Source organism: Melanaphis sacchari, unplaced genomic scaffold, assembly GCF_002803265.2.
Source record: "Melanaphis sacchari strain LSU unplaced genomic scaffold, SCAv2.0 Contig21_pilon_pilon, whole genome shotgun sequence".
NCBI lineage: Eukaryota > Metazoa > Arthropoda > Insecta > Hemiptera > Aphididae > Melanaphis > Melanaphis sacchari.
In genome coordinates this window covers 2,361,000-2,388,583 of record NW_020271096.1, presented here as the reverse complement: position 1 = coordinate 2,388,583, position 27,584 = coordinate 2,361,000, and the positions used below count along the sequence as shown (strand labels likewise).

The following is a 27,584-nucleotide window of genomic DNA, read 5'->3' as shown; positions in this document are numbered from 1 at the left end:
ATATAAAAAAAAAGTCAATTTTGAACAATCGAAACGATAAGAAATAAAATGTTTTCATGAAAAAAAAAAGAAAAGACAAACACATACATATAAAACATATATATATATATATATAATATAATATAATATAATATAATATAATAAATAACAAAAGTCCGTCTGAACGGAATTCATGCGAATAAAAATAACAAAACACGTCGAATTAATACATCATAAAATAAATATGTATCAAATTCGGCGGGACACATGCAGAAACACACGTTGTACCTTGTAGTTGAATCCTCGATAGACCTGGATTCGATATAATATGTACACAACACAGGTAATAAGTAAAAAACAGTAAAAATAGTAGCGATAACAATATTATTATATCGTGTTGACAATTTCGTTTGTATGCAATAAAGATGCAGTTAGTGGACTGCAACCGGACGGTATTAATGCAGATGCGCATACGGTTTGTGGTTGCGGCGAGTGACGAGCGGACGGTCAGAGAGTTGTTACGTTTATCGTGCCAATTACACCGCACCACCCGTCGCACGATCGCAGAGGAATGTATACAACCACACGATATCACATGATTATATACGAATAATAAACTCACCACTTTGTCAAAAACTGGCGAGTTGTCGTTCTCGTCCTGGATGGTCACTTTGATAGTGCACACGTCGTCCAGATGCGGTTTTCCGTTATCTGTGGCCCTCACCGACAGGTACACTTCTTTTTCGCGGGTCGGTTCGTCCCGGTCGAACATCTGCGAACAGTAACAAACGGCGAAGAGGTATTAGATTTAGGAACCGGCTCGGCGATAACACGACCAATCTCTCTCGCAACAGACGATCACTTAGCGATTTTCTACGTTCCTTTTATGTTTTTTTAAAAGAATTTTTTTTTTTTTTTTTTGTGAGACAACCAAAAACATTTTAAATGATTAAACTTACGCGTGGATGTGTTTAAAATTATTTGTGTTTATTATTATCATGATTTCATTCAGGCATGACTACATATCCCACGTTAGGTTTAAAATCGATTTATTATTGTTTGATAATTATAAAATACCCCTTTACAAATTAGTTTAATTATAAATAAACGACCATCCCAAGTCTTCCCATATTCCCGTCCTCTATTATCGCAGCGCTGTAGATCTCCAGAACGGGAATAGCGCGTGTATATATTGGGGTATTTATAGTTTAGTTGGAACGGAGATGGAATTTTAAAAATTAAACCACTTCTTTTCCCCTACATCTCTCTCTATAAACAAACGTTGACAGTACACCACCGATCGTCTGTATATAAACACATAATGCTAATGTTATACTTACGTGTCGGGTGGTAATCTCTCCAGTCTGCGCATCAATGGAAAACTTTGGACGTTCGCCGGGCGCGCTGACAAATGTGTACGTGATTGTACCTCCATTGTCCGGTGGGTCCTTGTCGAACGCTTTGACCTGACAATGATAAGACACGTGTGAGATTTATCGGAGCGTAAACGTACATTGTTATTATTATCGTCGACATCATCATCATCATGGTTATTATTTTAGTAAACTGTTTTTTTTTTTTTTTTTATTTTACGGTCTATGCCGATTTTTGGAGATTATTATCAATATAATTCGTGAGAATAATCATTGTACAAGCATAACTCATTGGGAAGGGCGTATCAAACAAAATGGTTACCTAATCGAAATCGATTTGGGTATAATATAATATATTGTTATTATTATATATAAGTGTACACTCGATAAGGACGGAAAAATTAAATATATTTTTTTATATACATATATATAATACAGTGTATATTTTGCAAATTTTAAATGCACGCTTGAGCGCACATGAGTTTCAACTTTTTAAAGTTAAAGTTAAGTTAATTTTTGAACTTTATTGATTTTTAGCAATAATGCATATTGCATATATTATAATAATAGGTAATTAATAATTTATTTTGATTACCGCTAAATAACGGTTAATGTATATAGTTTATCAACTATGCCGTAGGACAGGGTTTATAACATAGCATTTATATTATAAATATATATATATAATATTTTTCGATTTCACATGGTTTAACAATGTCATATATATATATAATAAATTTAAGTATTGACAGTTACCGGGTTTTCACCGCATTAAGCTGACTTTATGCAACGTACAACAATCGTAGTATGGTATAATATGTACAGTAATTCAATTTAACAATGATTATGATATGTTTACCCACGATGTCGGTCACGAGATGTTTTGAACCTTTTAAATTAATTTGCCGTTATAGTGGTGATAATACATAATAGCAGTAGTGTAGGTCGTAATGGCGGTTGTGTGGTAGTACCTATATAAACCACAACAGACGTTGCGAAATATTTTAAAACCGTTTGTTTAATGTATAAATGGTAGACGTACAGGGTGTCCGTTTAATTATTAACGTAGGATTGTTCTCTATTATTGACATAACTAGTTAATTTTTAATCCTTCACTTTAATATTCTCGTGTGTATCGATATATACACATATGTGTATGTATAAATAAATATGGTTCAAATTACGATTCGTTTTAATTATATATGGATGAACGAAGAGATGAAACGGTGTACATTTTTAGAGTACATTTCTGATTTGTATATATATATTAGTGTCATAATTACAATAGAAAGATTGTTAATAGTATATTAATTACTATAATTTTAACAATATTGAACGAATGGTTTTTTTTTTTCTATGTGTGTCATATTGTAATTATAATAATATTATATTCTAAGGCTATAATGGTAGTTCAATTATTTACCCGCCAGTTAAATTAGTAATCTTTTCAAATTTTCTTACGGTGTGAAAGGACGTCTAGTAAATATAAAATTAATTTAAATTTCAAAAGTGTTGATTATTTTAAATCGTGAACATATATAGTTTTAAGGGGAGTAATTACAAAAATGTACAAAAACAAATTCCTTAAAGGATTTTATTAATTTTGCCTTGTCTGTTCCGAAAAAAATATTTATTTTTAATTAACAATATCAAAATTTAAATACTTACAATAGATTAGGGAACAATGAATTATTGTTGAGACTAAGCGTTGGTTAAGTAAGTGATATTTTAATTATATATAAACATTGTTTCGTTGTAAAAATAATTAGGTTTTTACATAATATAAAAATTATTTTTTAATTTTAAGACATTAGATAAGACACGGAGTAAGTGTTAAGAAGTATTTTAATACGATTACACTGGTAGTGTTCTAGTTCATTAATTGTTTTTAGTATTTCGTAATTTTATTCTTATCCTAGTGTTATTATGTGTTTCAATAATACAATATTATGACAGCGCGGCGTTTTGGATAGGCAATTTAGCTACTATACTACGGTTGTACTATATAGTGAATCATTTTGTGTGTGTGTATCAATTTATTATACGTATGTATATCAAATATTGAAAAATCGAAGACAAGTTTACTCGAAAAGCTAGTAGAATAATTAGTGTGTAGGTATAATAAAGTAAGAACAACATTTTTTTCAGTCATTATTAATATTTTCAGATACAGAGTTGAATGGTTATACTTCAATGAGAATCTGTCTCAACTGTCTTCTATCTTTATTATAATACAACACGATTATGATAGAATTATAACTAATAATAATATGTATAATGGACTCAAGAAAATGAACTCATCTATTAAATTATTATAATGAAGTGGGAATTGGATATTTATTTTTACAACGAATTTAAATCTAAGAGAAACACGTCACGAAAATATCTCGAAAAGTTAATTGTTAATTAATTGCAATGTAATAGACTTTAAAGTCTATAACAATAGGGTTACTTTCTAAAGGTTTAATTGTTATATTTTGAGTAGAGTTATGTAATAATTTACTCGGCAAATATGGTATACCTACACATTTATTATGCAACTGCGACGTCAATACCGGGTTACACACGACACGATTGTATTATATTATACGTTCACAAATTGTTCGGGTAAATATTTTATTCAGTACGGTTTTGTACTTTACAAGTAGTTTTCGAAATTGCAGATGTAGGACGTAAGTATAGCGAGAAAGGGAATTCGATATAATAATGTATATGTTAGTAAGGTAGATCTGATGGGAATGATATGTGCACATAAGTAGTAAGTTGATTAGCCAGTGTAGAGAAATCTGTGGATATAATACTATACAATTGACATAGCGAGGACTTTTAAACAAAAGACTAACCAGAGGCTATCAGTGATATATATATATATGCTATTAGTTGAAATTTCTAATAAGTTTTCATAAATAAAATCATCGTTTGTGTTAGATATGACGATGTTTGCTGTTATCCATTCCAATATATATATATTTGTTTAAATTTTTGATATTTCTCAGCACAGCACTAATGTGAACAAGAAATAAAACCTTATACACCTAAATTATATAATATGCTAAATGTGCGGTTAAAATTTGTGATATTTTATACAATGATAAAATTCGCGCAGTACCCATATCTGCCAAATAAATAAATAAACTAAAAGAAAACGTATTATAAAAAAAACTTACAGTAAATACATAAGTGTTGGTCGGCTGTTCTTCCTTGACGCTAGGCTGATAATTTAAACAATTCGTAAATACAGGCTTGTGGTTGTCCTGCACCGTCAATCCAAGTTTTGGGCCAGATCCTCTGTTGTCCTGGAACTGTAATACGAAAAATAATTATTATATTATAGGATGACGACAAATCATGGAGGAGGGGATATATGCGTTATATTATATAGACGGTTCAGATTTCTAGTGCACTGCGCAGCAGCGAATTAAACCTCAATAGACAACAATACATAGGTAGATACTTGTTTAAACGCGCAATTATATGTTTGCACACACACCACACCCCTCGGCACGTGCTTTTATCGAAAATTTGCTGATATCAATTACACGAATGAGCTTTTGAATATTATGAACACATTGCGTGTAGGACGACCTCGACTGACGATCCGGATGTAGTATCTACTATCTATATATACACAGATAGGTACAGATAGTCGGCTAAATCCATGAGAACGTTCATCATGGCCCAGGCTTACACGTTAAATAATGATATATATATATCATATAATAAACAATGCATGATAAATATTACGAGGACCTTAGTATAGCAAGCGTGTGAAAAATTAATGGAAGGCGGACCGCAACGACGTTCCAAACAGGAGAGCAAAGCGAGTCGAGCGGATAGGATTTGCTACAGGAATCAGTAATCCATGAACTCTTTTATAGATCGATTATTATAATGAGATGTCTGTTTTGGACCTTCAGATACTGATAGACGGAAATTACGTGTAACATACATATTTATTTTTCGACGGATGCGGACAAATCGACAAAAATCTTCGAACACAGCGATTTTCGTCGAATTGTAATTAAATATTCACTAATACCACTGTAATAGTCACGCCGTACGAATTAAAAGTAATAATAACGAATAAATAATAGTAGTGTCCCGAGGTGTGAATAAGAAGCGAAAAAAGTCTTCTAAAGCAATTAGTCATCTGTCGGGAAAGTCGGTGGAAAGAATATTAAAGCGGCCGACTGTCTACCGATTTTAAACGATTTTTAATGAGTGTTTTTTTTTTTTTTTTAATACACTATTATAATATATACCAAGTGCATTTTAAATGTACGACTTGGGTTTAAAAGGGATTTTAAGTCCTAAATGGAATTTTAATGGTTGACCGGTCTTTAAGAATTAATACAATAGACGAAAAATTACACAATAACCGCTTTCGGTTAAAATTTTAAACCGCTATTATGATGTATAACTCTATGTATTTAATTACACACAAAGGTTAATTATTACTATATATTTTCTTCATATTGTATATTATAATAAACAATTCGTATATACTCATTAAATTTAACGTTTTTTTGTAACTCTGGATTTGTATTATTCATTTAAATTTTAAAAATCGTATTTACATGCGGTTTTATAGTTATTAATATTATTGCATGGACGATATTGTTAAATTATATTATAAGAATATTGAAATTGTGAACTATATTCAACCGACATTGACTGTAAAAAAATAATCAATAATTACCACACCCGAGTTCACGATCAAATGTCATAACCTAACCTGGTTTGGTTATGTTAGATCGTATCTGGGAAATCGGATAGCATATTTTCTTTGGAATTTTATTTTGTGACTAACATTAGTTTTGTACACGATACAATATCATATATAGTTTTCTTTTCTCGATATATCGATTGTGAATGACGAATATCGTATCCCTCCCCCCCCTCCCACATACGTTGCACAATAAATATTGATAAATAAATTCCATCAACAATGTTTACACGACGGATATACAACGACGCAGTGTGTATATTTTATATAACAACAAAACTCCAGCGGAGATAGACATTTTGACAGGTTATAAAGCAGCTGATTAAACGAGTAATCCTTGAACCCGCGAGTCAAACGTGCGCGCCGGAAAAAGAACGTAACGAACTGGAACGAACCTCTGCCCGCTCTTATACATATTATATATATATATACATACGCATCCACGCCGAAACGGTGGATGAACTGCTCAGCATCCGATCGATTCCGAATCTTTCTTGATGAATGTTGTACAGACAATACATCATAAACAATAACACATGAAATAACAAGAAGACTACTGTAAGAAAACACGTCTTTGTCAATACATTATGTTATTGTTTCGAAAATGTCCTTAACGCGTGCCGTAAAACATAAAAAAATTCAATGAGACGAACGCCCTTCGATGGCACCACACGTATTATTATCGTAAATCCACCTATTTATTAAGTACGCAGGACGAATCAAATATTGTTCAGACTTTCTAAGCCGAGGGCCAAATTCTGATCCACTTGCAGCTGATCGTGTTATATTGTTATATTCCGTTCATCCAACGGATTTATTTATAGTTTATAATTTTCGACTAAATTGTTTTTTAAAACGCCACGTTGTTATTCGCGAAAAAAAGACGTCATAAAATTATTTATTTTATGGCACGCTATCTTTTGGACTAACGTACGACCGTATACGCTATAAACACGTATCTGAGTAGAATAATAATAATAATAGAAATTCAACACCGATACAAGACATTAAGAAAGCAAGATTATATAACCATCAAGTGAAGGAGCGTTAGGTCGCAGGGATATGGCATTTTTCAGTAGATTTATAAAAGCTATTTGAAAATCATTGCCTTAATGATATCATCGTTAGGAAAAATTGTATAATAGTAGATTACAACATGCTTAACGATCTTTTTACAGTACGTTCACTATAAAATGTTTAGATCATTTAGATCGTAAAGAGTTCTTAAAAATTTATGTTTTGTATTTATCGACTCTGATAAACCGAGTAGAAGATTCTGGTACTAGCTATAAATTAAAAAAAAAAAAAAGTAAAAATAGTAAAATCGTTATTCAAAATACGTAATATTATTAGGCCACTTAAAACGTTGTAAACGTCTGCAGCATCAAATTAAATTATATTACACCGAGTTATACATAGGTGCGATACAGCAGTAGAGATGTCTTTCGAATGTCATGACTCATGACTCATTTAAGGTTTGTATATTACAAGATTGCCGATGAAATGAGCTACATGAGAACTAATGATGTTTAATTTAAATTCTTTTCATGCCGACAGTCGTCGTAATAATGTCGACAATTGTAGTGATTGATTCGATAGGGCGCCAAGCGACACAAAAGCAACAACTTATAATATTAAAACAACAATTGACAAGAAAATACACGAGCGATACAAAAACATTGATAACTCCATAATATGGTACCATTAAAATCGTTTTATTAGTATTCCATCACTTTCGCGAGCGCTCGCGCATAATATTACACTCTTGTTGTCATTTATTATTATTTTAATTAAATCCGTCACCAAACAGGTAGGTACACGAAGGTATGCATTATATTATGCGTGGTGGCGATGAGATTGTAACGTGTTATTATTTTGATTTGGTTTACATAAATTGTGTAACAACGTACAACCACGACGACATATATATATATATAATAACAAAAGTGACACGCAATCATCTGGGTAATTTTCGTAATTAATACGGTCATTTTAGGCTAACAGAATGTACTTAGAGCAAAAAAAAAAAAAAAATTACTAAAAAAATCATAAAATGAATACACCACATCATATTGTGTATTATTATATAGGTATTAAATACATACCTAGATATTATATTGTACAGGGGGGAAACTAAAATAGAAATAGAAAACGGTTTAGTCGGTCACGCGAAAAAAGAAAATACGTATATACCTGTATATGAGACCGTGTATACTGTATAGTGTATATGCGTGCTATATACGCAGTAGATGGGTACTTCTGCCATCATTTGCAGAACACGGATAATCAACTCCTATTTATTTATAAATAAATGTATTTTTTTAATTCCTATTCCGCGAACGCGCTACTACCGCAGACAGTATACGCACATAAAAAGTTTCGGCTTTCACTGTCTGTCTCTCCTCGTCGCCATCTCTATATCCGTCTATATATATTTGTCCACCGCAAATCCTATTATGAACGTAAAACGATATCCGTAAAGCGTGCCACGGCGGTACTGGTGCACGCGCTTTGCAGTAAATCGAATAAGGGAAAAAACTTCTGTTCAACTCGTACGGCACCACGCTGCTGCCGTCATCCGTATACACAGTATTAAACATAAGTATACTATCCGTCCTATAGTATCATATTATATACAAAACAAACCCAAACAGAAAATACACACGCACGCTCGTATAATAAATATATATAATATACACCCGTCTGTCGAGTAAAAAATAAAATAAAAAAAGAAATGATATATTCGCACACAACGGGCGTACTTACGTCCTATATATATATATATTATATATACGATACTGTATTACACTACTCGAAATGCATTCTCACATAGTAATAATAATAATAATAATAATAATAAAAATATATATTTTTACCAATGGAAATGTGTTGAATCGATGGCGAACGAGGAAGATGTGCCGCCTTGGCAATGTTTTTCAATTTAAAAAAGCCACGGTACACATAGTTTTATTATCGTACACTGAAGCTATAATAATGCACATATAATATACTGCAGCAGACCATTATATGCAGAGATAATATCGTCGAAATCGAAACAAATTTATTCGAAATGATACGAATTTTTCGAACGTATAATTAAATATCTGGTACAGTCCCACCACTCTCGTTGGTTATTATATTTTGTAATAATACCTGCTTTTTATATTTCCGACAATATTTTTTATATCGGCGGCCAACGTGTACAAAATTGGTTATGAATTTGTAGAACGATATAATTTTTAAACCATAATTTAGCACGATAGCAGCATGTTACCATAACTCCAGCAAAAATACGACAATGATAATTTGAAGCTGAGTATTTGTAACGATTTTTATAAGTGCATTTTAGTACTTTATTGTATACTAAATTGTTTCCAAGTATCATTTATATTATTGTTCCTCGGGACTCGGGGTACAGTATACATTCTTGGATTACAATAGAAATGTGTATGCATAACACGTTTGATAAAAATAAAATTCAACAAGGTCTGTTGTTTCGAAATCAAATCAAATCAAAATCCGTCTTTTGTTTTTGAACGGAATTAAACACTATTCAAAACATAACATGCATCATTGTGCGGCAAGTCATAACATCAAATTAATTGATATGTATACGTTAAGGTTTTTAGTAGCATTTTACACAAGCACAATAATAATAATAATAATAATTTAACATGGAGTGCACGGACGGTAGAATTATTTCAAAAATATATAAATAAAGATGAACAATATTTTTAGTGCGATAGTTTGTGTTCATACATTATTTGAATATTACCAATTTATAAAGGTAGGTACACACTTCTGGGATTTTAATTAACCGATTTTCCGAACTATACATGAATTTATTTGAATGAAAATAATAACATTATACCAATGATAAATAACCGTTTCAAAATTTGAATAATTCACATTGTGCATCAAGTCCGAATTTGTCGTTAGAAATGTTAATTTTTGCCATCTACAATACGGTCGACTTGGTAATAATCCAAACACACGATAAACAAAAATATTATTATGTTTTGTTAATTTTGTAAGTAAGATATATGGTTTTGGTTTTTGGAAGAAATAAACAAACAGCCGATACTGTTTTAAATAAATTTATATGTCGCTAAATTTTAAATGAGTTTAGTTTTAATTCAGCAGAAGCGACGAGCACATTTATTATATTAATACAAATATAGGTTTCTATTGTTGTTAGTATCGAATAAAAATCAAAAAATACCATTTTTCATCTCTTTTTTTATCGGTGAAAACGATAACATTAAATTTCTGGAATGAGCACAAAACATACGCAAAAATATAATGGTAGTAACAGATACCCAGGCCCGCATTTAAAGGAGGGCTTGAAGGAGCTATTGTCCCTGGAAGCAATATTAAAATTAGTTTTAGGGGCGGCAAAATATTGAAATGGTTTAAAATGTAAAATTGATTTACAGCTCATTTTACCTAATAAGTATAATAATACAAAAATATAGTACAAAATATAATGATATAACATAATTGGTATAAAGAAAAAAATAACTATAATAATATAATTACACCAAAATAGATTTTGAATGTACTTAATAAAGTTTTTATTCGTTGTAAACTCGAATGTAACTTACTACTACAATTGTGTAATATCAATTAATTAAAATGTTTTTTCTTTTCTTTTTGTGAGGAAGAGGGTTGGGAGGGCGAATTGTATGTTGCCTCTGGCGGTAATTTTTGTAAATACAGGTCTGCATACACCAAGAATAAACTGAGAATTATATCAAGTTCCCGAAATTAATCAACAATCGGAACAATAAACGAATAACGCAATGTATAATATATTTAAATGCACGTTCGACGAACGAATTTAAATGTAAGTTTATGATTAAAATGTCATATATCTACGAGTCGATGTTTAAAATTGAACAATTATATATTACTAGTCGACCCTTCCCGGATTCGTCCATGATTGGTTGATTTTTTGCCTTCGGAAGATGATATGTAGAATTTTTTTATTAATAATACTATCCACATATACAGTTGTTACTTATCACATAGCAGAAAACTGCGAGATTATGAGTTACTGGATGTCACGGATTGTATTACGGTATAATAATTTATCCAAGACTTGTTTCTAACATATTTATTCGATTTCGAGATTAAAAGTAACGCAAAAGATTCGCACACTCACCGGATTCGTGGTATAATCATTGGATATGTATGGTTCTGCGAGTGGTGTCTTGTCCAACAGATGTCTTTGGTGTCTTAGTCTTGCGCTCCACAAGTTATTGGCCGGAACTATACCTGTAGACAAACAAAAAATCGAAACGCACATGAGTATAACAATATAATACCATGTAAGTATAGGTAAAAACAACAGACGTAGGTGAAACGCAGCGAGACATAATAGTTGTAATATGTCATACGACAGTGCAACACGTTTGTAAACCGGCGGTTAGGTATCATAAAATAATATATATTATTATAGTAACACGAGGGAATTTTCGAGGAAATAAACATATGTAAAAAAAATAAAATAAACAACTGTAGAACAACTTGGCCTCGCTTACATATACGTAAACTACGCGTCTACGTGCTTACATATATACCTATATAAAAAAAAAAATTCTTTCTCACCGATTTAATTACTATGCAGTATAATCAATAATCATCGTTAATATTATAATATTATGTATGGATATACACATTATAACATACGTGAGCGTTGTACATAGGCGTATAGATGATTAATCGTTGCCATAAAAAATACGTTTTCGCCACTAAATTCTCGTAATGCCGTTATAGGCTATCTACGATTACAGTTAGATATTATAAATACGGCATAATATATATATAGTGTTTGGGTCATATGTCCCTTTTCCTAATATTAAACGCGGAGAGAGACCTCTTCCACGGCGGCTTATAATATTATACAACGGTCGAATTAAACAAAATTATACGGGCGGCAGAAAACGGTCAGGAACGTGCAATCGTCCACATTCGCTACTGATGGCCTACGACAGAATTACACAATGCGTATGTTTGTATCGTTTTACTGAATAAAATAAATAATTCTTATATTACTGTTGTTGTACACTAAAAACGCAACAGATTTTTTTTTTTTTTTTTTTAGCAGGGCAGACGATAATAAGTCTCCCAGAACATAATTATTGAAGTAAAAACGAAATTTATATACTTTGTATATTTTATGAAATAATAGACGTTCATTTTGTATAACTCGATTTGTCATATTTTTTGAGGCTATGAAAATACAAGGTTATTGGGTTTATTTTTTAGATTGCGACTTGATAGAGGATTAGCTCTTGGGGAGTTAAACAAACGCTATCGTATCTGTAGCGTGTCAATTGGAATCACGTCCTCGCATTTAACTTCAACGTAAAATGTATATCCAGTTTGATAGTGATACATTCTTGATATAATACAATTGATGATTTACTATTTATACGCACAACATATCTAACGGTTAAAAAAGTTATAAGACTCGACAAATATTATGATAATTTTATTTAATTATTTTTTTTATATTGAAATATGATAATCATCAAGCGGTATTTTACCAACGTAAGTAAAAAACGTACACCCACTTTCTTCGGCTCATAACGACATAAAAATGAGGCAGCGGTGTGTAATTATGATGTACTTTAATTACTCAAACAATTTAAAAGGATATGGTGTCCAAATGTGATGTCTTCGTTACACAAAAGCATAACATCAGTTATACTAAAGCATAACATCAAACTCGATTTTCAAGTTCAGAATAATCCATTTTTTACTTTTATTATTTTTAACAGTTAGATTTAGTAAACTATTAACCTATTATAAAATTGATGTGTAATGATATGTATGGTATGTCCTACTAGGCTTTAATTTTTAATTTTTTCGTATTTTAACTTTGAAGTTATGAGCGTTATACGATTTCCAATTGTAAAATGGATTATTCTGACATAAATATTAGTAGATAATATTATGTTAAGTTACAGTATCCTACTTAAAGCGCTATAGCGTTAACTATGCCGCTGTTGGGCGAATACAAAACATGCGGGTGCCGATGTCTTTTTTAACAGGACGAGTGAAACACGTGTCGTATCATTTACAGCGAACGTCATTCTATGAACGGTCATGGAAAATAATAAACGTCACACCCCTTAAACAAACAGAGTCACGGACGATTCTCTCTCACAAGCAAATTTTTATAAGTAAGTAAATCCAATTTTGGCGCAGCGGTTTTGAGTACCTATAGTAAAATCAAAAATGAGACGTAAATACCGCCGCCGCAACATAATAAGTCGTCCAACGTTACGGAGTTATAGGTGTATTAAATAGTACGAACGATATTAAAGTCAATATACAAAATACGTATTTGCGTGCAATTAATAATAATAATAATAATAGTTATTATTATTATTATTATTATTACTAACTCTTGATATAAGTGCAAAATAATGTTATACAGAAATTTATAAGCTTTGTGGTGACACGTTTGCGTGACAGTATTGTTCTTACATCATGGCATACACAATCATTACGTTTCTTTTCTCGCAGCGGTGAAACTGTATTTGTCTTGACGTTGAAGCCGACATTTAAGACATAGACAGTTCTCAATTTAATAGAAATAAATTAAATTCTAAACAGTAGTCATTATAATGTTACATTGTTTACAGGTAAACTTAACTATTAAAAAAAAAATCGTTAAAACGCTTATAATATATCATAGTTTTACATCGATTTTAGTTGTAATCAAACAAAACAGTAGAGTCGAAATAACTTTGAACAAAATATAATACTTAATAGGTTTACTGCTTGAATCCGAATGAAACTATCAAATCCAGTATTACACGTAGGTCCGTTTTTCCAGACTCATCGTGACATTATAAATACGCGATATTATTACATAAAGCACAATTCAATAAAAATAGATCATTTAAATTTATGACGGTTACATACTTGTATGCAAAGGATGAGTATCCCGCAGCGTTTACCATTGTTAATATATTTTTTTTTCTTCTTTCGTTTTTCAAAATTAACAATTGTGAACTTCTATCTATTCAATCGTCCATTGCAGCCGTAAACATTTTTGCCCAAAAAAATTGGATTTATAAAACAAAGAGCCAGGGAAATGATATTTTCACGGACGGTTAGCCATTATATTGCCCTGATCTGTGTTTAATAAACTACAAACATTTACATGTTACCATCATCGTAAAGATGAATGTAAAGATGAATCGAAAACGAAATTATTTTTAAAAAAAAATACCTCTCGGACGTCACATTCCTCGAAACGAGTGCGAATCGCCAACAAAATATTTTGTTCCATAGCTATACGCCACACTTTCTACGATATAATAATTAATTGTTGTCGAATTTATTATTATTTTATTAGTTATACACGATACCGCGTTATAATAACGTGTACATAACTTTACTGTGCTTTTTCGCCTACAGCACTATATTATATTACAGTACAGTTGCCGACCGACTGTTCGGCACGACCCGTTGTAGGTACTTGAGAGGGTGTGCAATGTTATTGTGTGTCATGTGGGTGGGGGGATTGGGGGTGGCGGTAAGTCCACCGCTAATAATAATTGCTTTTTGTTTCGGGCCAAATGGTTTAACTATTACAACGTATTCCGAGCACCGATGCGGGTGTGGTGTAGTAATCCAATCTTTCATATTCCACACTATTTTTTATTATGTACACATAAAACGTATGTAAATTTATCGTACACTATATACATACCGTACGCATACGACTATATGACGTATTTAAATGTGGGTAGAATTTTATGTGTTTTTATTTATCCATCGCCTATATAAAAATATTAGTTATAACTTTATAAACTATAGCTGTACAATTGTAAGTACCTGAAGAATTATAAAAATGAAATGCAAATACGTTCTATAATAATATATATGTACATTATATAATCTCGAACTCGCAAATAAAATTATCCTAATATACCGTGGAAAAGGAGTCAATAAATAACTGGAAATTTTAAATGCATATGAATAATAACGTTTAAAATCATTACCTTTTGTGTAAACTCGTTAATATCTTTAAACAATAATAATTTAAACATTTAAATATAATCCAAGCGAATGAAATTTTTATCAACAATTAACTTATAATTAATATTATAAGCTGAAACAGAATTTGCATAATTTTTATTCAAATATTTTCCAAAAAAAAAAAAATAAAATATATATTGTTCATATTTTAAGTGAAAAACAAGTTATTGAAAAATAAGCACTTCAATTCCTTTGGACAAGATAATACAATAATCGTCATACGCCAACACCGCGCTGTGTAGGTTAAATTAGGAATAACAACACAGCTAGTGTGTATCGATCTCCAAGAAATCTCGAGTTTTTACAACTTAATTAGTTAAAAATATAAACAAAAACGATATTTAACATAATTATGCTGCCACGTTTACTTCAACAAAATATATATATTATACGCAATGAAACATTTTACCGTCTCTTACTGAAACGACAAGAGCGTTTCATTAAAATCATTAACTCACAGCGCTTTCAAATATAGAGGATTTTAATACTAACAAAACAATTATATAGCTTTGTTAAAAATTAAAAAAAAAAAAAAATTACGCAGACGGAGATTTATACTTTGTAAATTATTTACTTAAGTTCGGTGGTGCAACTGACGCACGTCTTAAATTCAGTAAAAACAGTTTTTGATTTTCAACTACGCTAAACGCGATACGACACAATAGTATGATTATTATCCGAACAAAATATTATATATATATATACTATAGACAAAATGAGAGAAAACGGAAATAAATTGATTTTTGTCAATTTTCGATTATCACACTGTACCGTATATTTTTATACGCAATGTTTTACATAATAGGTAAACGTTGGTGTACTATATCACAAAATGAATACATTATTCTCGTATAATTTACTGTCTTAGCTTGGTTATTAAGAATGAAAACTGTTTTATAATTGACACAAAAACGAGGCGTTTCTTTTTTATGATAGGTATAATTTACCCACACACCATCGTCAAATTATCATACCTAATCGTCTAAATGCAATTTTCAATGTGGAATATACACGGAGCACATGCGTGTAGTTAAATCAGTATTTGGATGCCGTTACGAAAATTATTGAACATGTATAATGTTATATAATACGTATATATTATATTCATAACGCACGAGATGATGAAATAGTTTCGTCGTGATATCACGCGTTTTATACGCCACACAATATGCATAATATTATAGTAAAATAAATTCTAAAAAATAAAATATATTACATACTGCTAAGTAAATACACTTTATCCGTGTCACCCACAAAGGTGTGATCGCTAATCACGACTGCTTATACGCACAGGCGTATCGCGTATATATGTATTTTTTATTTATATATATGATAATATAGGTATGGAGGTAAAACTCGTTGCACGATAATCATATACACTTATTGATATTCCGTTCGTGTCAGACGCAGAATCATAATAATTGTCAAGGCGGTATATTATATATTATTCTGTCCAACGGCGTATAATAACGATTGCAAGAGCGCACGGACTTGGGCGGAAAACTAGCGTTTCCCTCGGACTTTACAACGCGGAAAATGTATACGTGTATAGTATAGGTATTATATTTAAATTGTCGAGACCGCTTATTCCGACTCGGCTGGTTTTGCCGCAAAGCTCTTATTGTAAAACCAAGTTATATATTATAGTAGTTGGAAGTGTGCAAATCATGTGGTCGCGAAATTCGCCAACTGCGAAACGCACAAAATCGAAAATCGCCTTCCTCCCACCTATGAACACACGGCGTAGTAAGTTATTATTGTACGTACACGTTTATCGTAGGAAAATCAAACAAAATATCTGTATTGTATCTCTACTTAAACGCATTCGTACGCAATACGAAATTACTAATGTGAAATAGGATTTGAATCGCTCTACAGTTTATAAGTCTTCTATGAATGTACGAAGAAAAGCGAGACTAATAGACGGTCACTGATAAATGTTTTTCTTTAAAAATAATAATGATAATAATTAATAATAAGCTTCATTAGTTGATTTTCGATTTTCAAGTGTTGGTGTCGCAAATCTAGAGTCTAGACTATTGACAAAGGTATAGTTTATTAATATCATCAAGCGATAATAAATGATGACAAGATTGAGTTTTTAAGTGGGCAATACAGTTATTATTTTACTGGAAATTCGAGAGTCAAGAGTCACACGAAAACAAAAACAATTTATTTTTATTTTATATCCACATTATATTATATTGATAATTATTACTTATAAATCAATGTAATTGCTCTCCGTCGTTTTTTACGGAATTCCATTCGTGACACTGCCATAAAACATCTGTGCACACACATACAAGTTTTAAAGTTATTAATACATCCAAAGAAAAATACAAAAGCTGTTATATTGACAGTGCGAGCGAGAGAATATACTGAAATACCAATATTTACCAGTAGAGTATTAAAAAGTATGACAAACGATTTGAACGTAAAACGAAAAACAGTATACATTTAGATATACAGACCACGCCATTCAATTATTGTTATTATTATATTAATAAAACAACATTTGCGCACACAAGCTAGTATTTAGTTGTTTTTTTTTTTTTGCTTTTATAAATCAAATACACAACAGCCAGATAACAAAACCAATACAAGTGTTAGACAAACAAAATTACTAAAAAAAAAAAAAAAAAAGATCAGTCATGATTGCAGAATACTGCAGAAGAAACACCTTGCTACAACAGCGATTGTAATTAAATATATAAAAAAAATAGACAGTCATTTTCTGTTTATATTACTTACAGAAATGTAAATACTTCAACTATGTCGTATGTGGATAGTGTGTGTACTGTTATCTGTTTTGCTGAGTAGTATCGTATATCACGGAGAACCAAGCAGGCGAGTTATTAGGTGCAAGCGTAAATACAGAGTGATATTCACCAAGTTTACAAGACCTCACTTCTATTTTTTCCATTTAGTAACGAATTTATTCAAAATTTAAATGAGCAAATGCTGAGTTTATAATTTATAAATTATAGCACGTAAAATATCTTTTTAGAATAACAGCGCTTAATGGTTTTACATACAATATGAAATTTTTAATAAAGTATTTATAAAAAATACTTTATTTTTTTATATAAATATATATATATATATATAAATGATAGATATTGTACGAATATATTTTGCTAAGTATTTAAAATATTTAGATGCATAATTTTCAAATCACTTAACTCCAAAATCATTAAAACCCTATGATATCCTTACCACAAGAAGTTTAGTAATTTACACACTACTGGCGTCAAATCTCGATTACAAAACTTGCCGTCAAACGGCGGTCAACAACTCGATTTTAATATTATGATGGGTGCACATCACACGTCGAATTACAAGAATGATCACCGAACGTTAAGGATTCTATATAATTCGGATTAGACATTTTCAATAATGTATTACGCGTACACAAAATCATAATATTATATTATGTAAATATAGCCCGGGTTCAAGTAATGGCTAACTTTTATTAGCGGAGTATAACAAAAAAAAAAGAAAAAAAAATACTTATAAAATCAAAACGCGACGCGTTAACCAGATCGACCTGTAAACTATAGTCAGGTACATGGTCACTCGAGGATTGTCGTCACAGACGTTCCTCTAACGGTCTAACATTTACACGGGTCGCGTATTATTACTTGTGCTATATTATTATTTACGGTACGGCGAATCCAGGACGGGTGCGCGTTGTTTAATGTGCGTAACAATTAGGTAAATTGGCGGAAAAACGCTTAGGAACGTCAGGTTGTTATAAAGAGCACAGCATGTATGTATTATAATATGCGAATGACTCGCATACTTGCCTGTGAATTACACTAGGAATCAGATAAAACGTTAAAATATACATCAACATTTTTTTTTTTTTTTCATATCGAGCGTGTTATATTAAGTCCACAAAAGAGCGAAAATAAAATCCAGAATAAGATACAGAACCGGCAAAATCAGAAACTTCGTATAATATTTATCGTACTTTCTTATATACTAGGGTGTAGTGTGATATTTAATTCTGAAAAAGCTCGTGGCAATCGAAAAACGATTACAGACGGTCACCGAAATTTCTTCATTGCGCTTAGAAATACTATGGAGAAAATCGAAAAATTACCTCTTAGAAATACCATCCGAACACGATATCCTATGGCTAAACGCGAGTAATGAAACTTCTCTGTACAGTAATTCTTTTGCCAGAAAAAAAAAGTGTAGGTACGGATAAAAAAAAAAAAAAAAAAAAAACTAACAAAGTAAAATCAATACACTGCAATCCTAGCTAAAAGAATCTATAAAACATCATACATCGACGGACTTAATATTTAATATTTGTTCGTCGTCGGAGACTTACATATCGTATGACACCGTAACTTACAGTAGGTACCTATACATGGGTATAAAATATTTTGTAACCAATGATAACAAAATATTGCCGTATTTTTTTTTTTTATTATTTGCACTTGCACAGTCACGGCATCTGTCGTAAATCTTCTTGGCGTCTCCACCCAGCGAATTGAATCGCTTAAACCATTTTCTTTCTGCTGCCACGCCGCGATCCACAGAAAAGTTTATAAAAGTTTAAAGTCATTAAAAAAATAAAAGAATATATAGTACCTACTAGGTATATATAGTAAAGTAGTATATAATAATTATCGCCGTTTCGCTGAAAGTCTGATGAAAAATTCAACGAGTTTGGCAAAATGACGAAAAAAAATGGGAAAGGAAAAAAAAATACGCAACTATATCCGCACTAGGATCTGTGTGATAGTGAGGAAAAGGGGAATGGGATGGAAGTAAGAATAGGTGAATCGGACAAATGATAAAGACGATATTTCATATACAAGTGTATATATACATAAACAGGTACCATAAAATATAAACAAATATGATACAATAATAGGAAAATACCGTCAATGTATATTATATTACGCACGATATTTAAATAAATATATTTAATAATATAATGTTACAATATCAGTTTACGCACGACATTAAAACTGCGCATAATATCATAATAACGTCGGGTAAATTGGCGTACTTGCATCAATCAAATTAATTGTATACATTAAAAAAAAAACAGAACAAAACAAAACAAAACCGGAAACTAAAAACTCGGTCAAAAGTTGTCGAGCACCGCCACCGTGTCAGCTGACGGCGGAATCCGATTATCGGGGTCAACATATGTGTTGGACGGCAACAGTGCCTTCTCGAGGGCCATGAGCACACCCAGATCCCGTATGAGTGTATTTCGGCCTTTATCGTACCGGACCAATAACGATCTGTAGCTCCGTAACAGGGATTTCTTGTGCTTAGGGTCGTTGCAAAGCAGGTACATGCGCCACGCCGGATACAAGTCCAGGAAGTCGTCGTAACAACGGTCGTACACGTCGCCCGCGGTTCTCTGCATTTCATCCATAGCCAACAACGCTCGGTTGAGTTTTTCGGTCTGCTCCTCCGCAGCAACAGGATCCGCATTGTCCGCCGCTTTCATGCTACCAAGTGACTCGGCCGCTACCAACATCTCCGCAACATCCCTCGTCATGTCCTCGTCACGGGCCATCATTTCTGAAACGGATTTCTCGAACACTCCCGCGGGACCAACTTCATCCGGTTGTTCGATCGCCGACACCGTCACAGTCACGGCCACCGCCACCTACAACAACGACGATCGCACCAACGAAGAAAGGGAAATTTCTTTTTTGTCATTGTCTTAAAACCCACATCGATAGATCTATCCAAACTTATCATAATACATGGAGACAACGAACAAATGATATTTTTATAATTTAATGGTGTAGCTGATATGATGGTATGAGTAAAATAAATCCTTTTATCACTATATATTATTATATAAATAGGCAATATATTGATGCCTCAATAATTCACTGAAGTGCATATACTTCAGGCAGAGAAATTTCTTCGATTCTTACAATTCATTTTATGATTTAATTTTTTTACGTTAAAAAAATAAATAATAATGAGATTAATTGGAGGAGTATAATAATCTGTTCTGCATACACCATTACAAATAAGTGGATGTTAAATAAAAATAATATTAATTTAGTACGGATTATTATTGTAATAAAAAATTTCGTGAAAGCATTTGTTGAATAATAATTTCTATAAACATACTATATCTAGGTATATATACTAGATACGTAGTATAATAATGTTAGCATTAATTATTTCAGTTTATTATTATGAATTTGTAAAAATAATGCATGTGGTAAGGCGAAAGATCCATGGACTTAAAGTCTCGATAAGTTTATTATACAAAAATAAAAGAACCATAAAAAAAGAAAAGGCGGAAAATTACATACAGCGCGATACATAATAAATTCCAATAATCAAAGAAAAAAAAGAAAAAAAAAACATTGTAAGTTGATTTATTCACTAACAAAACATAATGCTATGATAAAATTAAGCAATGAAAACTTTTATTTAAAAGAAAAAAAAGGGACAAGGAATTATTCGTAATGATGAGAATATTAATGAATGCGTGACATAATACATTTGTTTATTATCAATATTGATATTTTATGACATTTTTACAAACAAGTTACTGCAGGATTATCATATTGATAATCCTGAAGGGAATGGCACACTCTCTCTCCTTAGGCGTATAATATATTATAGGTTGAGGGTAGCAAAATATAGTAATATTGATTTTATTTTTCTGAAAATATTTTTAAACATTTTCTTGAGCTTTATGTTAATACGTTATAGTTTAGTCGTAAAGTATACCTACTATTTAATATTTATAATACATATATACACACACACAATTTTTAAACCCCATTTAGATCCGTTAATATATAAGCACTTTAGTCTATATCTCTCACTTTTATCTAAATATAAATACATATAACCTAAAAGCAAATTATAGTTTTAAAATGTTAAAGTGCCATGTCAAAAGTGTACTCAATTTGTATTAATCAATTAATATTAATTTAAAAACACAGTACGAAAATGCAAAAAGTTAGGCAATGATATATGATGTTTTTCAAATTTATATAATTGTGATACTCAGAGTTGAAAAAAAATATTTGACTAGATCTTATTAGAGTAGGCTATGGTAGTACGTCAGTTATATAAAATTTTCGAAAATATTTTAGTATAACTTTTAATTTAAAAAGCAGATAAGTTCAAAGACTAATCAGGAACAAAAAAAAAAAAATAATAATAATAAACCCTATACAATTAAGTTATTCATAAAGTTTAACCTTTAACGTATTGAAAATTAATAAACCTAATGTCTATGTTGAAAACATTAATCTGATAGCAAATCGATTTAAACTAAACCGAATATATTAGGTTTAATATAGTAATTAATTAAATATATTCCTGAATTGTAACGGATCTAATAAAAATAAAAAATACTGGTGCACCAATAATCCATGAATAAATATGTTCAAGTTAGATCTGCCCATAAAATTAAATATAATGAGATAATATTATTTATTGCTTAATAAAAAACATAGAATTTTGAACAGATCGAATTGTGAAATTACTATTTTAGACGACGTATAGGTTTGAAAATTAAAGCTGTGCTCCCAAAAATATCCGTTGTATTTAATCGTCGCGTTAATAATTTATCCATTTTATTCTCAAATCTGTTTAAAAATTAAATGTAATATCGTTTATAATAATATAATTATAATACTTATCAGTTTATCATCAAAAATCGATTTCGTGTGAGCTTACCGCAAAAATGGCGTAAACCGTGTACGCTGACATTTCTCGATAATTATTTTTCGTTTTAGTACCGCGTTCGTCAGTGCAGTGACGCTGACCGTTCATATCACAAATATCGCACTGTACACCATTGGTGCGTATTGTTATCCGAATAAACAACACATGTACAAACGTTTAGATTGTAAATATAATGGATAATGTAAACAGGTAGTATTTTTTGATGACGATTGACAACTACTGTTCAAATTGTTAAAATGATTGTACGCAATATACGACTGCTATAATGGTTGTTTAGATTATTCATCAGTTGTGTCTATAGAACGTGCGTGTTATTGAAAATAAGAAAATCGTTAATTGCAATAAGTACGACACATTAATGATTTATATTCATGTACAATCGTTGTTGTCAAACTTTTAACATTTGTCATACGTGTTTCTTCAGTGTACCTGGCAGCCGTTCATCGAGGTAATTTAAAATATGTAAAGTTTGTCCGGGTTGTGATTCCTATTATATACACATATACAGATGACATACATTCTATACACAAAGCAATATTTCTACAAGTCAAAAACTATACTGCTATATTTAATTTCTCGCATTTACACAAAAAGTGTATTTTTACCTCTTCTATATTGGACATATAACAATGACGTAATTAATTTGTGTATATTTATGACAACATCGAATCGATCTCTATCATTAAAACGATGACAAATTAATTTAACTCTAATTTATTCCGTACATCGGTGGCTTATTTATTTGTTATTAATTGCTTACGTACGTGTGTTTTTATCAATATAAACTTAAGTACGTAAAAATATTAAAGTTTAAATCCTAAACTTTTATAAGCATTTGAGCACTTCTAAAGGAATATAAAACGAAAGATCATAATTATTATATTTTGTATAGGAAAAGCAAATAAAAAATTTAATTCGATATTTTCCAATAGGTATACCATACTTGACAATTTAATCGATATTTAATAACGAATTAACTATAAAAAAAAAATACTAATATATTTTGTGTGTGTGTGTGTGTGTGTGTGTGTGTGTGTGTGTGTGTGTGTGTGTGTGTGTGTTTGTTACGGACAAAGTAGACGTATAGTAAGCATTATGGTACTGCTCGATTGCGCAGTGTAGGTAAAATTATACTTTGCCCGGCTATATAAAATTGCCCAGTCTAAGTTGGGTAATGTAAATCAATTCACTTGAATTATTAAATTTACAACTGACTCTGTTCTTACAACAGTTATTTTATTTATTCTATTATATACTTTTCCTTCAATGTTTCATCAACATCACAATAATTTCCAGTATTCATAGATGTTATAGTCGCTTCAAAATCGTCTTCAATTTTTAATTTATTAATTATTGAAATTGGATGTACAATCATAATGTGAAATCATCGTTTAATCCAATTTTTGCATTACATCCAAACATTGTTTCTATAATTTCATACCAATAACTTTATAAAATACAACTCTTTTTATATATACAGATAAATATAAAAGTGCGTACATAACTCCAAAAGTATAATACGTATTAAATTGATTGTAACATGGTATCTATCCTCAATATATCTACTGTTAAACACATTAATAAAAAAAAAAAAAAAATGTATTAAAACGAAATATTTTGTTTATAGGTAAGTTACAATACCCAATTTTGTACGGGCAAAGTAACTTGGACCGGTCTAAGTATAAAACCCTGCATAGCAAAAACGTTTTTAATATATTGCCCAAAAATACCAAGCAAAGTACATATAGACCAGACAATGTAAAACATTGTTCGATAGTCTACTTTGGCAATTGGCCGTAACATATATATATCTAACTAAGACAGCTTAACGATAAAATAATGATTTAGGTTTAAAATGTAAAATATATTTAAATTTAATTTTATGAGACATAATATTAATATTAACGAATGTTGTTCGAGAAACATGTTGTACAAGAATGTATGTTAATACACCAATTAACAAAATGTCAACTCAAACACTGTCGATCAATAATTAATATTCAAATTAATCAGCACGGCGTCAACGTGAGTAAAACACATCACGTATATAAAGGTGAAAGGCATATTATTATGTCGAAAATTTAAATTCAAAACTGTTACAATGGTAATGAGTTTATGACTTATAAGACTTTAAACAAAACCTAGTATATATCGGCAAATTAATGTAGAATTTAAAAGTTGGTGATGTTCTTATGTAAGTAGTTGTACTGTTATCAAATAATAATAATAATATTTTTCTATTGTTTTTCACTACTAGGATTTTCAGGTTTATATTTGACGAGTAAAATATTTCTGAACAGCTTTTATTATTAATCATACCAACACTGCGGTGTTTTAAAATAATATTATGACTGTTTAAATTACATTATACGCATTGCATAATGTTAAAATCGTTTAAAATTATTGAATCACGTGCACATATGTTACAATATGCTATATATACCGTGTTATTCAGAATAAACTTATTGTATATTTACCTACTATAAAGTCGTTAGTTTGTGTGTACACTAGTCGAAAAAATCCTGCCCACCTCCTCTCAACGTAATAGAAAAACAACAAGGAGATACGATAAAGGAGTAAACATCGTATCTTATACCTAAACCAATATGATATAAAATGAATACATTAAACCAACAATATCAAAATGTATATTTTAGTGGATATTCATCCGAAACGATGTTACTGAGACAACATACGCTTCGTTATACTATACGATTAGTAAAATATACAAGTATTATTGTTTAATAAAAATATATAAATATAAGCATAATATGGATAAAATATTATTTTCAGTTTAAAGTTTGAATTTAAATCAAAAAATTTCAACTTCTTTAACATGCATGATTCTACATTACATAAGTTATTACATGGTTTTTATTCGACAAAAGGATTGCAAGATAATTATTTTTTAGACATTTTTGCGAAAATGTTTGTGATTTTTAAACTACACTCGAATATAATTTAAATTTCAATACGCGATTGTTGTCTGTGATAAGCTACAAAACTATACGCTAACTACAAAAATAACAATATAATAATATCTAAAACATTATGTCTTAATACCAATTAATATGCGCAAGCAACACATTTTAATATTTTTTTTACCTAATACAGCTGCTTCTGATATTTTTTTATATAATTTAATAAAGTTTTTTACGAGGTTTTTTATGAACTGTTTATTGTTTACGTTTTGGAATTAATAATGTCAAAAAAACAACAATTTTATGAGAAAAATTATGAACGGGAAAAATCAAATTAAAAATGCTTGTAGTTTTTAAAACTATATAGGTATGTAATATAAATGTAATCCAAATAAGGAATTATAACTAGCTTATTAACATATTAACAAGATACTATTTGTTTATGAAAATGTTATCAACTATAGAAATCAATATTTATGTATAATATATAAATAGGTGTTAACAATAAATGCATGTCTGGAAATGAGTTTCTTAATGATTAATGGTTAATTAATAACATATATTTAATTAATAATATTTTGTAGAATATGATTATAATCATAATTAATAAATCATTATGTTGTGTATTATATTCAATGACATAATATATAATATACATAAATAGGTACTTCCGACTTTAAAGACAGTTTTCCGTCACAGCTTGGATCGAGTTGTAAAATTATTATAGAACGGTGGTTTTTAATTATGAAAGCACAAACACAGATTGTATAGACAATGTCCAACTTCGATCTTTTTTAAAATTATTCACTAACATAACGACGAATGAAATTATTTCAACAAAATTTCAAGCTCATCTTATTTATAACGCGAAATGCTTTCATTTTCTCATCATCAAATTTAGGTTTATCTGACGGAAGGTCATAGATTTATTTAGGATATTTAAATTGGAGGAAAAAATGTGTACGCACGTTTCCGAGACAAAACAAGAACGCGCGATAATATTTAGACTATAACACTACACGTAAAAAATATTAAAACGAAATATGTTTTTATACATAGAAGTTTACTCTAACAGTATGTTCTAAATATATATTCATATTACAACTACCTACATTATTTTTTTAGATTTCATAATAAAATAGTTAACTATTAGAACTTTTAACCGTAAATAGTAAATACTAAAAACAATAAACTGAGTACATGACAAATGACTGAGTAAGGTTCGAAACACTGAAAAATAAAATATATAAAAATAAAAATGTAAGTAGTTATTTAAAAAAAAAAAAGAATTTTTTAATCTAAAATATGAACCCGAGTTCAAACAAATAGGTTTTTTTACAAAATACAAGTACTTAAAATTATTCATGGATTTTTTTTTTTTTTAATTAAAGCATATTATCATAGAAATCAACCACGATGAACAATATGTATTAAAAAAGAACGCATTTAAAATTAAAGCCTTTTAAAAAATAATAATAAATTATAAATAAAATACATTAAATCTTTTAATAATGCTATATTACGCCAGCATAATATTATATTCACTAATTGAATTTGTTATGGTCTGCGGGGAAACAATATATATATACACATTATTTAGGACTAATTTTTACATTAATTGTTGATCTGTAGACCTACCCATCAAAATATCGAAGCCAAAATTCTACTTAGTATACATTATTTACCAATTTGACCTCTCAAAATCGAATTAACGTAGTTAAACGCATTTGCAGAGAATAATAAAACAACAACATGAAAATTAAAAAAATAATTCATTAGCTGGCATATCGCTATATTATAATCTATGAAATAAAACTGCCATTG

The 27,584-nt window shown here is 30.2% G+C and overlaps 2 protein-coding genes across 3 annotated transcripts in view; both read right to left on the bottom strand.

The window, feature by feature from the left end:
• The window catches only part of LOC112594088 (DE-cadherin), a 94,641-nt gene that overhangs the window by 9,095 nt on the left and 57,962 nt on the right, over positions 1 to 27,584 (bottom strand). The window contains exons 2-6 of one of the 2 annotated variants that reach the window (XM_025338709.1): positions 11,243 to 11,355; positions 4,520 to 4,654; positions 1,320 to 1,445; positions 602 to 751; positions 268 to 291 (exon numbers count right to left, since the gene is read on the bottom strand). In XM_025338709.1, the coding sequence (XP_025194494.1) occupies positions 268 to 291; positions 602 to 751; positions 1,320 to 1,445; positions 4,520 to 4,654; positions 11,243 to 11,355 (548 nt within the window). The remainder of the gene's footprint in view (positions 1 to 267; positions 292 to 601; positions 752 to 1,319; positions 1,446 to 4,519; positions 4,655 to 11,242; positions 11,356 to 27,584) is intronic. The other variant, XM_025338710.1, reaches the window with a different exon arrangement.
• LOC112594089 lies at positions 20,032 to 23,015 on the bottom strand. Its single transcript, XM_025338712.1, has 2 exons — positions 22,831 to 23,015; positions 20,032 to 20,779 (listed from the first exon to the last, which is right to left on the bottom strand). Exons 1-2 carry the CDS (start codon positions 22,924 to 22,926, stop codon positions 20,243 to 20,245), a joined length of 633 nt encoding a protein of 210 aa, XP_025194497.1. The 5' UTR covers positions 22,927 to 23,015; the 3' UTR covers positions 20,032 to 20,242.

Excerpts from the sequence above, each read along its gene's own strand:
- LOC112594089 (XM_025338712.1), bottom strand. The coding sequence starts at position 22,926 with ATGAACGGTCAGCGTCACTGCACTGACGAACGCGGTACTAAAACGAAA. Across the intron at positions 20,780-22,830 it reads CGGTTTACGCCATTTTTGCG|GTGGCGGTGGCCGTGACTGT; the intron begins GTAAGCTCACAC and ends TCGTTGTTGTAG.